This window comes from Chinchilla lanigera, unplaced genomic scaffold (assembly GCF_000276665.1).
Source record: "Chinchilla lanigera isolate Chin_1 unplaced genomic scaffold, ChiLan1.0 scaffold00013, whole genome shotgun sequence".
NCBI lineage: Eukaryota > Metazoa > Chordata > Mammalia > Rodentia > Chinchillidae > Chinchilla > Chinchilla lanigera.
The window spans coordinates 24,461,154-24,477,037 of NW_004955414.1; the positions used below are offsets into that span (position 1 = coordinate 24,461,154).

The 15,884-nt window shown below is 47.8% G+C and overlaps 2 protein-coding genes across 12 annotated transcripts in view; one reads left to right on the forward strand and one right to left on the reverse strand.

Annotated features, from left to right (window-relative positions):
- The first annotated feature begins 843 nt into the window (after positions 1-843).
- Rpl27a (ribosomal protein L27a) lies at positions 844-3,675 on the forward strand. Of its 2 annotated transcripts, XM_005380229.2 has the most exons (5): positions 844-1,050; positions 1,393-1,456; positions 1,863-1,938; positions 2,521-2,695; positions 3,503-3,675. In XM_005380229.2, exons 1-5 carry the CDS (start codon positions 1,048-1,050, stop codon positions 3,629-3,631), a joined length of 447 nt encoding a protein of 148 aa, XP_005380286.1. In that variant the 5' UTR covers positions 844-1,047; the 3' UTR covers positions 3,632-3,675. The 2 variants fall into 2 exon arrangements, with proteins under 2 accessions (XP_005380286.1, XP_013367341.1); XM_013511887.1 differs by lacking the exon at positions 844-1,050 and having other exon boundaries at positions 1,847-1,938.
- Positions 3,676-9,641: 5,966 nt separating this feature from the next.
- Positions 9,642-15,884, reverse strand: part of St5 (suppression of tumorigenicity 5) — a 161,713-nt gene continuing 155,470 nt past the window's right edge. For all 10 annotated transcript variants that reach the window (XM_013511891.1, XM_013511889.1, XM_013511892.1 and 7 more), the window contains 6 exons: positions 14,357-14,534; positions 14,043-14,084; positions 13,053-13,164; positions 12,228-12,467; positions 11,070-11,156; positions 9,642-10,438 (listed from right to left, as the gene is read on the reverse strand). In XM_013511891.1, coding sequence (XP_013367345.1) covers positions 10,404-10,438; positions 11,070-11,156; positions 12,228-12,467; positions 13,053-13,164; positions 14,043-14,084; positions 14,357-14,534 — 694 coding nt within the window. In that variant the 3' untranslated portion in view covers positions 9,642-10,403. The remainder of the gene's footprint in view (positions 10,439-11,069; positions 11,157-12,227; positions 12,468-13,052; positions 13,165-14,042; positions 14,085-14,356; positions 14,535-15,884) is intronic.

Genomic DNA, 15,884 nt, shown 5'->3' on the forward strand with positions numbered 1-15,884 from the left:
GATTGCAGTGGATTTAACAGTGAACAGTGGATTGCAGTGGATTTAACAGTGAACAGTGGATTGCAGTGGATTTAACAGTGAACAGAAAGCTAGCAAATGGGCAGGATTGTGGACTACTCTTTTGGGGAGCTGACTGTATAAGAAAGACCAAGGGTAGCAGACAGGGAGAATTTAGAATATTTAGCTAGAATATACATTAACTGAAGAGTAAGTCACAGAAAAATACACTCACTCACAGGAAGAGAGTAATTTGAGGGGATAGGATCTTGAACACTGGTTGGAGGAACCGACTAAACGGAAGGATGCCTTTTCTACTACTGAAGAAATGCTCACTTCTTAAATACGTACCACATGCCACCAACTACAATTGCCTGTAGTAAATACAAAGCTCTCTGAGCCCTGAAAGAACTTGGTCTAGTAAGGAAGACAAATATAACTTAATTATATGAGGCGTGTACTAGATTGTGGGGTGGCACCGTGAACAAGCGAGCATCTGCGAATGAAGGGGTCCGGAGGTTTCACAGAGGAAACGCCTGGTTCGGGTGCAGGTTGGGCAGGGGCTCTCTGGCACGGGACAGGGAAGAGTCAGGTGCGTCCGAACCAAGTTCTAGGGAAAATGTGAATGTGGCAGTTATAAAGTATTTACGGGGTCTAGGTCCCTGAAGCACAGCAGCTGTTAAAACTTGGAGAGACGCCCGTGATATCCCACGGGCAAAGGAAAAAGGAAAGCAGAGCGCCCACTCAGGACGGTGGGAGACAGATCCTGGAGGTGGTAGAGACAAAGCGACCAAGAGCTTCACACAACTGGGCACAGCGGGGCCTATGTAGTGCCTGCCTGACAGTTCGCACAGACCACCTCAACTCAATGGTGAAAAGCAAATCATATGCACAAAAGGCAATAACTGGGGCAAGTCAGAAACTCGCGAGACCAAAGACGCCCCGCCCAAGGCCAGCCCCCGGCCGGAAGTGAGACACCTTGGTCCCGCCCCCGAACTCGATACCTCGCGAGACTTCACAGAATCTCTCTCTTTCGTCTCGGCCGCCGACATGGTAGGTGTCTTTTTACTTGCGTCTGCTTCGTTAGTGGTGGTGGCGCGGTGCTCTGCTCCCGTTGCCTCTCGGCCACCTACGTTTGACTTTAGCCAGGCCTTCCAGGCTGCATGTGGCCGATTGCGGGGCAGGGTGGTCGGCGTGGGCCTGCGGCGCGGAGTCCGCGGCCTCTTGTTCGGCGCGCGCCGCCCTGAGCAGGCCGTGCGGGCTCGGGCCGGTCGCTAGGCTCAGCCTTGCCGAACGCGCCAGGCGTCAGTGTGGAGGCCTGCGGGCCCAGCTGACTGGCGGGCATTGGCTCCGGCACTCCTTAGGCCGTGTCGCTAAGCAGCTTTTCCCACACAGCCATCCAGACTAAGGAAGACCCGGAAGCTTCGGGGCCACGTGAGCCACGGCCATGGCCGCATCGGTAAGTGCCGCCTTCTCCCGGTGTGTGTATCGAGTGGTTAGTCGGGAGGCAGGGAGCTTAAGCCTCAGCTCCAGTAAGAGCTCTGCATCCAGTTGGACTGAACTGGGCAGCTTTATTTTTTTCTTTTCTCTTTGCTGTGCTCGGGGATTGCAAGTTGGGAGAATTTATCAGGGCAATAAAAAACGTTAAAGAGCGCGGTGTTAGTTGAAGACAGGAGGGCTGTAACGTGGAACGCGGAAAAGGTGCTTTAACTTGGAATCCTGAAGCAATGGTAATGTTGAAAGAGGGTGGTATTGTGGGCCAAAGCAAGGGCACAGAAGCATGGGGAAGTCCTCCGCTTTTGCTCAAGGTCCTGTTGAGGGGCTGGAGAAAGCTATGCTAGCCGTGTAGCTTTGTATTTCTGCAGGCAAGCACCGGAAGCACCCGGGAGGCCGGGGTAATGCTGGTGGCATGCATCACCACAGGATCAACTTCGACAAATAGTGAGTGTTCCTTGGATTATACTTTGAGTGCCATAACCTGGGAGTAGTGGCAGACAAGGATAACCTAGAATTTCTGTGGAAACAAACCTCTTAAAAACCTTGCCTGTTGCTTGCTTTTACCAAGCTATTTGATGTGAACTGAGAACCTGTCATCGAGGCTAGAGTCACGCTTGGGTATTGGCTATTGCCTCAGTGTGCTAGAGTCCTCGAAGAGTAACTGCTGACCTTATTCACTGGCTGTGGGCTTCGTGGCACAGTCAGTCACCAGGGTAGCAACATGTTTTGCATTGACCTACACAACTGTTAGATTCGTTCACTTATATCAATTGTACATCTTAACAAAAACGGGTCGATTTTACATGGAATGCTGTCAGGTGGCTTGCACAGAAACACTGGTTCCTTCCAGCCTGTGGTGCTTTCTAAAGATCTGTGTAATTGAATAAATGTGTCAAGTTGCTGCAAGTGCCGGTCACTTCTGTACCAGTGAACAGTTTACACTGCAGTGGAGGGAGATGATTGCAAAGATTATAAACATAGCTTATTTGGAGTGAAGTTATGAAGGTCGTTGCTTTCTCTTCCCAGTCACCCGGGTTACTTTGGGAAGGTTGGTATGAGGCATTACCACTTAAAAAGAAACCAGAGCTTCTGCCCAACTGTCAACCTTGATAAATTGTGGACATTGGTCAGTGAGCAGACACGAGTAAATGCTGCCAAAAACAAGACTGGAGTAGCTCCCATCATTGATGTAGTGCGATCGGTAAGTGAGTTAGACATAAATGGAACTATTCCTCACTCCCCTGCCTGTCTTGTTCCTGTTTTCCCTCTTAAGTGAAAATTGAAAAGTATACAGATCCATCAAATGGTTTTCTTGTGTTTCTGGCAAAATCTTTGGAGAAGTTTTCATCCCCCATTTATATCACAACGTTTTCACTGACTGTCCTTCCAACCTGTAATCAGTTTCTAATGTCACTGCCCTGATTCTAACAGGTTTACATTTCTTGGTTTGAGCTGTAACTGGCTCTGGTCTTGAGGTGAAGCTCATGGTCCTTATAGAATAAAATTCTAATGTTATTTGGGGCCATACATTACTTGAAGAGATTTCCTCAGAAAACAAACTTGTATATCTTTGATGGTTGTGGTCTTATGTCAGATTTATGTCCCATGAATATGGAGGTAACCTTTAAAAGAGACCTAAACCTTAGGGTTGGCTTTGAATCTCAGTTTCTCACCTATTTAATGCCCTCTAAGCAATATTGGTGGTCAAGACTTAGGCATTGCTGGGAATGTGATTGTGCTTTTTTAAAGAGTGTTGGGTGACCAGGAGGGAGAGGGTGTGCTTTGCTGAGACTACAGTTAAATTTGTCCTAGTGTGCTAGAGTTCTCAGGGAATATGCTGGCCTTGATTCACTGGTGGAGGCCAGTAGTGTCCAGCCTATGTGGGTCCTAGAAAGTTTGGATTGACAGGCATCTCTTCAGTCCTGTCAGGAGCTGATAACCTGTCAGGAGTTGATAACCTGATATAGTATGTTTAAATCCTTATTTTTTTTTTTTTTAATTCTTCTAGGGCTACTACAAAGTTCTTGGAAAGGGAAAACTCCCAAAGCAGCCTGTCATCGTGAAAGCCAAATTTTTCAGCAGAAGAGCTGAAGAGAAGATTAAGGGTGTTGGGGGGGCCTGTGTCCTGGTAGCTTGAATCCATAGGACAGGGCTCATTAAAATGCTAACAAATGGTTTTCATTTTTTGTTCGGAGTATAGGTTCTTTATCATCTCCACTTCTATGTTGGGAACCCATCTAACAAGTACCAAGAATATTAAGGGCATGAACTGTTGTGCTGATTCCCCTTAAAGTACATCAAAGAGATAGCACCAGTGAAACCTTTTCATTTGGTGGGAGTAATTGCTGGCGTACATGTCAGAAGCCTTGTTAGCATTATTCTGGGTTTTATAGCAAGTAGGAGAAAGTGCCCTTAACTGTTCTGTGGGGCTTCAAAGATTTTAGTTATCTTGGACTGAACCATCCCAGGTACAACCAGAATATACCAAGTTAAGACTTTTAACACATAGGTCTGTACAGTGAGACTTTTAAACTTGTATGGTTTTTATAGCTCTTTTCTACTTTTTTTGATTCTAAGTGAAACTTAGCAGTCTGGTGTCCTGTGCAAAGAAATAATAAAGGTGTCATACAATGGGTTTCAGTTGGAGGGTGGGCTGGAACCTTGACTTACAGGACAAACCACTTTAAAAGGATGTTGAAGATCAGATACAAGGAAGCACAGGGTAGAAAAATGAATTAGGTTGGATAACAATAGAGAGCTACACAACAGTCAGGAAAACTGTTCAGTTGGACTGGATTTGCGTCTTTATAATGTTCTAATGAAGAAAGGTAGAAAAATAGGCACTGCGCTGAGATTTGGGTTGCACAGTACTACCGGTTGAACCCAGTGCATTGACACTGCTGCACCTTCAACCCGTTTTTAGTAAATTATCCATGCTGGGCTTCAACCTGTGATCCTCCTGCTTTGGATACTCCCAGAGTGTTGGGATACAGATGTGCCTCAGCATACCCAACTTCATTAGGTAGTTGAGACTGATCCTGCTAAATCACTTTTTACCCAGAGGTTGTGTAACTTAAGGGCTAGTCCAATTTCTTGAAATTTTAGCTTAAAATGCCTGCTGGAGAATTGTGTAGCTGAAGTGAAATGGAAAGTACACACTTAGCCTTTGTGTTTGACAATGAACTATTAAGGCAGCAGATATCATTTAACCCTTATGTCTGTCAGAAAGTGGTCCAAGCAGAAGGGATATCGACATGGATGAGTTTTAGGGTATTTCCTACAGAGCGATTACTCTGCAGACTAGTTCAGAGACTGGGCTTGTGGGAGGCTGGAGGCAGGACCAAGAAAATGAGAGTGGAGAAGCAGGATCCAAAAGGTAGGGACAGGGTTTGGTTACTGAGTTTGTAAAGAGCAGACCACAAAATGGTTAGACGTGGAAGCGTGTGGTGTTAATGGAAGGCACATTTACACTTTCACAGTTGAAACCGGATTGGGGGAGGCAATCCAGAAAGGTATTAAGTACATTAGTCACTAATACTGTAAATGGGAAATGTCCCCAGATGCCACCCTATCCAACCTAGGGAGGTCAGCTGTGTATGTGGGACTAGACAAGCTAACATTTTCGTGTTCCCGTTCAGAACGACAGGTGCCACTGCTTGGCTTACAGAGTAAGACCCACACTCCAGACTTGTTCGGTGCAATGAACTGGCATTTTCAGGCTCACACTGCCACTATCTTCAGTGTCTAATTCGCAAGGTTGATGAGATCCTCCCAAATGTGGGAAGGAGCACTGTATCAGATGGGCTACGAGCTTTTGCACATAAATCTTTTAAAGTAATTGCGACAAATGATACTACTTAGCCTGAGTTGACTTTTTTTAAATTAAAAATTGTAAATATAATTCCTCACCTAGTGTGTATATTTAAAAGTAGTTTTTCATGCAAGTCTGAGCTTCCGGTATAATTTAGGATCTGTCGGAAATGTCTACACTCCAGTTAAACTGGTCAAATTTAAATTTTCAATTCACGTAGACGTTCTAATCCCAGTGAGCAGTTGGTTCTCAGGTTGTGGGTTATTTTAACCCCAGTGAGTGCAGCACCGGAGCAGTAGGCCCCTGGGGCCAAAACCAGCCGGAAGCGAGCTCCACCAGCCGCAGAAGAGTGGAGTCCGCCTGCGCTACAAAGGGAAGGGCTACAGGGCCTCTGTAGGCTGGAACCTCCCACGAGGCTTCAGATCCCGCCTCGGGCCGGGAGAACCACTTCCGTAGCGCAGGAAGTTCTGGTTCCGGGGATCCTCACCACGCCGCACCCCCTCGGCCGGAAGCGCTGCGGGCGCCGTTCCCATTTTGCCAGTCACTTCCGGCGGAGGGCGGGACCAACCCGCGTTGCGCAAGCGCTGTTCTTTCCCTGGCGAAGCGGGAAATTTGACTCTGTCCTGAGGCAATCTAAGCTCAGGGCGCACTTAAGAACAGAAGGCGTGGCATCTGTACATTGTCATAACGGGAGTTCCAAGCTTTTGAGCCTTTTAAGTGTGAAAGGTGATGAGCGCCTACTACGTTCAAAGGCACCTTGAGCTAAAAAAAAATCCTTTTACGTGCCTGGTAATGTTCTGGAAAAAACAAACGAAATTTGCTCTTCAGTGCTTTGGGATCAGAGAGTGTTGCTATGTTTTGGTGTTTTGTTTTTTTAAACCAAGTATGTATTTCATATTAAAAGACAGTATAAGTGGACAAGAAATTTTGAAAAGACTGCAAACTTACAGAGAAAGAATATTTTATCTAGTTTGAAAGTTTCCATGACCTTTAAATTAAGCCACCTCCACAGGAAAAACTAACATGTTTTGGAATGCATACTACCACCTATCTGGCGCTAAAAAGTAATTTTTGCGTCTCCTAGCAAAGATGGTTTAAGGTGTCTGTCTAATCCCTGCCTCTATTTTATGTTCCAGGTTTTATTGTCAGTTCTTCTTTAAATTGTCTTAAATACCGTTAGTTGTGCCCCTCAAGTTATTTGAGGTACTGGGTAGGTGATACGTGTGAAAGAAAGCATTTTTTAAAGCACAAATTTAACAGAGCAAGGATTAGAGACTTCATGTGGCCCTGATTCCACAGACTGTCCACCCTGAACCAGTTTGAATAATACTCCTTTACAAGAGTACTGCTTCAAAACATTGCCTTTTTGGGGAGACAGACAGTGCTGAGGATTGAACCCAGCTAGGCAAGCGCTGTACCACTGAGCTATATCACCAGTCACAAAACATTGCCTTTTAAAAGCCCAGATCTCTGTTTTGAGGCTACAATTTACCAGAGCATAATTAAAGAGCATTTAAAATGGTGTATGGGGACAGCCTGCTCTGCACTAAAAATTGTGTGACTTACTACAGGAGACAACCCATGGCCTTTCCTAACCTCAGGATAGAAAAAGGCTGACACCCCTACAGGCACCTGGATGGGTCTTCCCTGATAGAGGAGACAGAATGGTGCTGTCTTTGCACAACTGCCGGAGTTGTCAGAAAGACTCTTATTCTGAATGGCAGCAGTACCAGTCTTTAGGAGGATGCCTTAGGAATTCACTGAGACACTTTTGTCACAAAATCATGGATGGGAAGAAACTAGGGATGCTAAATGTCCTGCCATGTGTGTGGATTGGTCCCACACAATAAAAATCAAAGTTACAATCTTAATTCGTTCTACAGATTAAAAGGTACCCTCCACCCCTGCCAAGGTTTTCATGTCTGTTTTCTAAGATTCCAGCTACTGTTTAATCAAAAGAATCTCATATTTTTTGTTCAGAACATTACTAAAAATTGCTCATTTCAGAAAACTCCCTTAGCAAATGAGAATTACTTAGGATCTGAGTTGCTAACACAAATATTTCTGCATATGTAGTATCGCACAGTAATTCTGTACAGGTTTAAGCATGTGACACTGTCATACCTTCTAGTAAACATGCACACTGTGGACGCTGTCATGATGGGATTTTCATACCTTTTAGACTCTGTTTTCCCTTGTCTGAAAGATGAGCACTTACTATGTTCAAGGGCACCATGGACTAAAAAAGGAAAATGCTTGTACATGCCTGGAAATGTTCTGGAAAATATATTTTTAAACACTTCTATAACAAATATTTTATTTCTATTTTATAATTAAGATATATTTAAATAAGTTGTATTATCTGTGAATTTTATTTCAGGATAGTAATGGAAAAGTTATATTACTTGTTACTAAAAAAAAAATTAGATTGAGAACCCTTGGATTAGGGGTCCAGAGATGATTTGAAAGCAAAACTTGTAAAGAAATCTTGAACACTTTATTAACTCCAAACTAGGCCCACTGGACCCATACCCTCCTGCTACCCGTAACAATTACTATCTGTGTCCTTGCATCCTATTCCAAACCAGTGTGTGCCAGTACTCACTTGAGGGGAGAGCTGCAGCCACAGGAGGAGGAAGGAAACGAGCCTCTCTGGGATTCACCCCCAGGGTTAAGACGCGCTGAATTTTAAAGATACTAAAAGTTTAACAATTTACCAAAAAATGTACACCTGTATCCTGTGCTTTGATCACACGTCTAAAGATTCTTGGGATCACATTTAAAAGGGGGGCTGTGAGGAATGGTGATGCTTTGTCTGTAATCCCAGCACCGTAGAGGTTGAGGCAGGAGGATTGCAAGTTTGGCCCAGCCTGGACAACTCGGCGAGTTAGCAAAACCCTGTCTCAAAATTTTTAAAAAGGGCTGGAGTGATAGCTTGGCTTAATACCCAGTATTTTAAAAAGGAGGGGGAGAGAAGGGGTGGGATGACCTTTTGGGAATCCACTTCTCTGTTGTGAAGCCCATCCTGAGTTAACAGAGTTCTGAGCAGGACCTAATAGCAAAGGCCTGTAAACCTAGCACTCTGAGGGGGTGAAGCAGGGAGACTGCAAGTTTGAGCCTAGCTTGGACAATTCAGCAACTTAGTGAGTCCCTGTCTCAAAAAAAAAAAAAAAAAAAGTCTGGGGATATAGCTCAGTGTGAAGGCCATGGGTTCAATCCCCAGTACTGATTTTTTAAAACTTAAAAATCAGTGACGAGTTGCTGAATTTTCTGGTTATAATCTTTTTGTTTTTGTTTTTGTTTTTTTGTCTTTTTGAGACAGGGTCTTGCTATGCAGTTCAGGCCGGCCTTGAGCTCACTTTGTAGCCCAGGCTGGTCTCGAACTTGCAACGATCCTCTTGCCTCAGCCTCCCAAGTGCTAGGATTATAGGTGTGTGCCACCGTGCCCCGCTTTCTGATTATAATTTTATAAGGTCTTTTCTGTTGACCTCAACTGAAAACCCAGATTCATCCTTGCCCTGCTATTCCAATGCCAATTATGTAGATGGGCTTTTTCAGAGATGACAACTTCGTGTTCTGTGAAGACAATCTGCCTGATGAGGCAGAGAGCAGCCTCTAACCATGGACAGCCTGGGGCCTATGGAGACCCAAACTCAAAGGCGATGGGGTAAAAGGGGAGAAAACTTAAGACAGGAAACTTTACAGTTCACATCCTGCTAGACACATCCCCAGTACCAACGAGAATTCCAGCTTAAATCCTCACCTTGGTAGTTTTCAAGATCTCTGCTCTACCAAGGCCTTGCTAAGTAGAAAAGTCTAGAAGTGACCTTTCCCTTGTTCTTTCATTGAATGCATGTGTGTCTGAATGCAAACCTAGGGTTCCAACCGAAAGAACTTCACAGGGTGACATGGAAGAGTCATAGGGTTAGGGATATGACCCAACTAAGCTGAGGGTTGGCATTAGCTGGGCTTCAGCTCACCAATGTCAGGAAACCCAATGATGTCTTAAGACCTTGAGACTGACTAGGAAAACATTAAGATCTACCTAATGATGGAGCCAGAGGACAAAGATCATTCTTTCCTCCACTGGGAACACTTAACAGTTAGCTACTAGAGAGGGAAACCAAAGGCAAACAATGATAGGTGCATATCTTTTTAACTCTAAGACCCGTCATGCAACTCAGGCAGAGAACTCAGTTTCAGAGGGGGCAGTGACCCACACCGAAGCTGACCCGTGTCAAACTCCTTCAGTGTGGGTGTTTCACCCCAGCTGACCTGTCTCAGCCCGTTCACAGGAGAGAGAACTTGAGATAAGGAAGGCGAGGAACACGGGGGCTCTTGGGCCCATGTGACTGTACACTGTTTATTGAGAACACCTGTGGATGGTGAGAAGGGAGGATGCCCTGTACCGCATTGTGGCCCCCACCACAGACTGGGAGCCGGGCCCAGAGAGCACAGGCAGAGCTGGGGATGGGCTTCCCACAACTCACTGACCATCTCAGAAGGTGGGGCGAACAAGGAGGACCAGACCCAAAAGCCTGGATCCGTGCTGCAAATGGGGATTGAATGGCCTTTGCCCTTCAAAAACAGAGGCGTAGGGGTTGGGGACTACTAGGAAAAAAAAATAAACTCTAAGATTTTTTTAAAAAATAGTCCTCCTGTACATAACAAGACAGCACCTGCTCTCCAGGGCCCGAGACTGGCAGCAGGGGCCGTAGGCAGGCAGGCAGGCAGGCCAAAGCCTCCAGGGAAGATCAGTGGTTTGGCTGAGACAGTCAGCTGCACATAATTGGCCAGTCACCAGCACCCAGCAAAACTCCATCCATGCTCAGACAGGGCAGGAAAGCACCCGGCCCCTGGGGAATATACAAATATTTACCAGATTCTTTTTGCTTGTTACAAAAACAGTTAAGAAAGCTTACAGCAGATTATTTACAAACAGTATCCTGGGATATGGTGAAGGCAGAGGTGGGCGGGCTTGGAGGTGGGGCCTGTGGGGACAGAATGGCCACAGCAGTTCAGAGGGACCCAGGCTGGACCCTCTCCCCAGGCTCCAGGCTCTGCAAGGCACTGGACTCCATGCTACTGCAAAAGAGGTTTAATTCTTCTTGTGGAGGAACTTCATTTTGTTGCCTGTGGACCAGAGAGGGCAAGAGTGAGACTATTTCAGGGGCGTCTCTTCCAGCCTCCACTCCCTCTCCTCGTAGCCCTAGCCTTCTCAGTGAGAAAGGATTAGAAAAGCCCGAGTGTAGCTGTGAGAGTTCCAATCAGGGGGTGAAAACACCATAATTAGGGCACTGATATTAATCACCATGTGGCTTTGGTCAAACCACTTGATCTGGCTATCCTCGATTTCCCTTTAAACTGAGACCTGCTATGGTTCTGTGACCTTACAAGCTGAGCTCCTTGGAGCAGAGTGTGGCAGGAAGGGCCCGCTTGCACTGCTACTTTTGTAGACACATAAGGCCTAGAGGAAAAGTCACTGGCCCTACTGGCCGTCACTCACTCAGGAAGCAGTGCATCCCCAAAAGCCTGACTTAGGTGAGACTCCGAGGTTTCTCTTTGTCCTGCAATTTGGTAAATGCTGTGCTAAATGCCCTTGGAGCATTGGGAACTTTCTCTTCTTTCCTGAAGGACTTCCTCTGGCTCAGGCTCTAGTCCCTACAAAAATCTGTTAGCACTGATTTAGAGGCCTTGGGGCACAGATCCCTCAGGTGCTCCTTCCTTTCAGAACATCTGTCTCATCGATAACCAGGCTACTTACCTAAGCCTCGGAGAAACTTATTCATTCCACTCTGCTCAGTGTCAGGGAGCTCCTCTAAATACTGTTCCACTCGCTGCTCAAAGAGGCCTGGGTAACAGGAACAGGGAAGAGAACGGTCATGAGGTCTGCATGACAGGGCCCACAGGTGCTAAGCACCTGGGATTACAATCTGCAGGAACATCATTCAAGCCGGCTCATCAAAGTGTGTTAGTGGCATCTAACAGGGAAGACCCTCCTTCGCCTGCCTCCCACTGCACAGACCTGAGCTGCATAACACTAAGGTGGCCGCTGTGCATTTCAGAGCAGCCCTGGAGTGGACACCTGTAGCTGCTACTTTTGGTTTTTGTTTTGATTTCCAAGACAGGGCAATGGGTTTGAACTCACTGTATAGCTTAGCTGGCCTCACTTACATCGATCTTCCTGCCTCAGCCTCCTAAGTGCTGCAATTACAGGCGTGTGCTACACCACTCAGCACCTCTAGCTTCTTTTAGACTACCATGTTGTTCCCAAAAAGCTTATTAAACTATTGATAATTGGAAAAGGGAAAGTGTAATATTAGTGGAAAAAAGAAATGATAAGCCCAGGTTAGACACAAAGATCTTGAGGAGATGAAAAAGCCCTGGAAAGAGCTGTTAAAAGAAACTAGAGCTAAGATAATCATCTGCCTTGAAAGGGGACTGCCCGCAACCTTACACAGCTAGCTCAATGCTCTCTGAGGGACTTCCCAACCTCTGGGTCCTCAGAAGCCCCCAGATTGCTCAATCTGGTCCTGCTTCTGATAAGAAGGACATCTGAGGACGGATGGGCAGCCAATGGCAAACTGCCCTCTTTGGTGGAGACAAGTGCCCTCCAGCCACGGGCCCGTCTGTGCATGGCCTTATAGGACAGGGAGAGAAGAGAGCACCCTTGATGTTCCTCTTGAATTGTTTGTTTTGGTACTGGGAATCGAACTCAGGACCTTACAGTTGCCAGGCAGATGCTTGTGCCGCTGAACTAGATCCCCTAAGTTCTTCTTAAAAGAAAAGGGGTATTAGGAGGCCTGGCCCAGCTGAGCCCCAAGAGATTGTAGCACAGGGCCTACTTACTCCGCTCAGCTTGAGGGAAGAAAGTTTAATAAGAAGGCCCATAACCCCCTGCCTCACGCTCCTCTGGTCTTACCCTTTGCCCGACACTTTCTTAGCTCCCTGTCTTGGATGAAGCCAGCAAACATCTGAGACTCCATAAAAACTTCAAGAAAACGGCGGATACTTTTGGAGGCCACAGACTTGCGGAAGGCCTCTCGCTGAAAGGCCCTCTCCCCCTTTTCACTCTGCGTCAGGAAGAGGGAGTAATGCCCAACAGTCTCCACAAAGAACCGAATAAACACCTCCGACACTAGCCCGTTGAGGGTATTACATTCTGGAAGGCAAAAGAAAATCTGTAAGGTTTGAGTCAAGAGCCTGCAAGGCCTTCCCTACTCTCTCCCTGGTGTGGTCTCCCGCTCAACTAAACTTCAGCACCCCTTACCGGTGCTTCCATTATCTTTTGCGCTCACGGGTTGGTAAGAGGCTCTTGTGCTCCTGGAGGTCAGAAACTGTGCTCTGAATAGGGAAGTTGGCCAGCGTGTGCCGGATGAACCAAAGTAGAGTCAAAGACCAGAGCACCACTTTCCCTACACCCCTCACCCTAATTGATTTTCCTGGCTTCCCAGGAAGATCCCCCTCCCCCATTTCCTGCAGCAGCTTGAAGCAAGCCCCAAGAGGGAGGACTGATGAGTTTCCTGTGAGCCTGAAGAGTCTGTGGTTGCCATCTCTTTGGGTTTTTCTTCCCAAAACTCCGGGAATCAAAGAGGCACTAGAGTGAGACCAACAGCCTACATCCGGCGTTATAGCAGCCAGAAAGAGGCTGGTGCGCAGAATCAGGGTCCTGATTCCATAAGGCCCAGAACCGGAGCAGAGATGGTCTAGGACTCGTGGCAGTTCTGCCCGGGCAACCCTTCCTCACCATCATCGGAGTCACTGTCAGAATCCTGGGAGATCAGTTCATTCTTCCTCTCTAGAGCCTGCTCCAGAGCTGCTTGTAACTTCCTAGGTAACAAGGTGTCCTCATCATCCATCTGCAGGGGGAAAAGACCTAGTGATAATCACGGCTGTCACTGATGAGCGCTTCCTGTGTTCTAAGTGCTTCTCAAAAGTTTAAAGGTATAATCTCATTTAACTCCCGCTATAATCCTGATACTATTATCAATCTCATTTTATGATGAACGGAAAGGTTAGAAACTTGCCCAAGTTTACACATCCACTGGCTTCAGGGGCCATGAGTAGCCAGAGATTCCCACCCTAATGCTCCAATAAAGTCTCTTCCCCAGTTCATCTTCAGCTGCAGATGGGGCGGACAGGGAGCTCAGGGCGGGGAGACTGTGGCCCAGCCTGTGTCTCGGGTGTGGGGTTGGCCAGCCCTTCCTTCTCTGTATTCTAGTTCCGTGTCACTCAGCTCTGTCAGCAGTGTGTAACAGACTGGGTTATGCGCCTCTGTAGAGAGCCGGGAGGATTTCCATGAGGAAGAAGGGCTTACTGTGCCTCACGACATTGACTGCAAACCTTCACATTACAAAGCACACTCTGGCGATCTGTGTTACCCCCACCAACATTTCAAGGTATTATCACCGTCTCTACTTTTACAGACGAGAACCCTGCCTTGGAGAAGTTTGGAGGCCTGTCCAAGACCATGCGGCTCTGAGGTGGCAGAACCCAGGCCAGGCCTTCGTACTTTGGGGCCTTGTTCTTTGCACTCCAGAAGCCAATGAGGTCACCAGGTAGGCAGATGCTGTGAGACCAGGCGTTCTCAGATCAGCGTCTCCAGCTCTGTCTACTTGGAGTACAGAACCCAGAGCTCAGGCTGTGAAGCCTGAGTGTCTGACAGGTTCTCGGGAGCCTGAGTCTAGCAAGTGCCTGCCCTCGGGCGGCCCGTGGTTCCATAGTGTGCTGCTCTCACCTGCCGGATGAATCGGTCAGATCCCAGGTTCACCATCAGCGCCTGGGGAAGAGTCATTAGCTGTAGTGGCTCAGGAAATGAGTTCTGCAGTACCCTGTGCCAGGCCTCCAGACCCCCCAGGTTCCCAGAGCCAGATGACAGAAATACCTCCAGCCTGGGGACAGACCTCCCAGGGAGAAAGAAACAAGAGCTGGGTAGGGAGGCCCAGAGGCCAGGACGATTTCAAAGGCCTCTCTCCCTTCCCCTCTGCCTGCCTTCCCTCCCCAGGTGGGGTTTCGGTTTCTTCCCTCCCAGCCCCTGCCCAGGAGCCTCACCTCCTCCACAGGAAGCTCCTTCAGTTTGGGGAGGGAGCTGGAGAGCAGGCCGACCAGGAAAGGCGTGGGGCAGCACACGATGTCAATCATGGAGGCCGGCAGCACAGGAATGAAGGTGTGCTGCCAGGAGAAGGGGTAGAGCAAGGCCACCACCGCATGGGAGCAGCTGGACAGAGTACTGGTGGACAGAGAGAGAACAGCACGTGAGCCAGGCCCAGCACCTTCTGAGGGAAGGTAGTTGAGTCTGCTCAGACTCAGATGATTGAACCCAAGGCCTTCACAAAGAACTACGTTCCTACCCCCTTTTTTTATTTTGAGACAGGATTTTGTTAAGTCATAAAGGAGCTTGAACTTTACATCTTCCTGCTTCAGCCTCCCAGTGCTGGGATTACAAGCGTGCATCACCATGCCCAGCTTCAAGACATCTTTTTCTGTTTAAAGACATATTTTGATGTTAAACTTTCTCGTGCAACAAAAATGCTACAGGGTCTCCAGGCCTGGGTCAGACCTTGCAGAGTGGTGAAGCTCCCCACCTTAAGGCTTCCCATTTGGGGACTCTACCAAGAAGCAGCCACAAGGTTATGTATTAATGCTTGCACGCAAAGGCTCTCATGTCACACACACACACACACACACACACACACACACACACAGGCCACCCAGATGCGTAGTATCTGCTCATGCTGAGAAGTACAAAGGCAAGAGCTGACAACACATCTATGGCATGCAAGAGCTGGGAGAGTGTCAAGAGGTCCTGGTGTCAGTTCTGCGTTTCACAGCTGGGTTAGCAATGCCCTGGGTCACTCTGGTCAGAGGTAGCACAGCTGGGACATAACCAGTTTTGCTCTCTCCCAGCCAAGTGCCACTTTTTCTGCTCTTTTCTCCCGCTTCCCGTTCCCTTCGCCTTAGCTGGCAACAGGGACCTGACGAAGGAGGGACTGCGGGAAAATTAGGCAACGGAAGTGGCCTGTACCGTTCTTACCAGCAGAAGGTGTCTACACCCCTATTTCCTCTCAGGCCTCAGTGGGGTCCTCCCTCTCTTGGCCTGGAAGGGACTCCAGGACTCCAGACCCAGGATGCCACAGGGCTGGCTACCCAAGCCAAATGACCAAATGGAGACAGGAGGGCAATCCCTGGAGGGCCAGCTCGAATGCTCGGCCAGCCCAGAAGCCGGTGCACGCTCCTCCATGTGCTGACGTCTGGTGTGGGCACCTGGCGTGAAGGACCCCCATCTGTCAGGTCAAGAGCCACAGTCTCTCCCTGAAGAACCACATGCCGTGGCGCACATCTGTCATCCTAGCTATTTGGGAGGCTGAATTCACTTGAGCCTGGGAATTCAAGACCAGCCTGAGAAAACAGTGAGACCTTCACCTAAAAAAAGAAGACCCTTCCTCAGGGGCTGTATTCCAGACAAACACACACAGCTCAGCTCATTTTCAAACCTGACTTTCCCTCTGCATGAACGGAATTCACACATCAGCCACAAAGTCCAGGGCTGGGCCTGAGCAGCCCAGCCACAATCTCACCC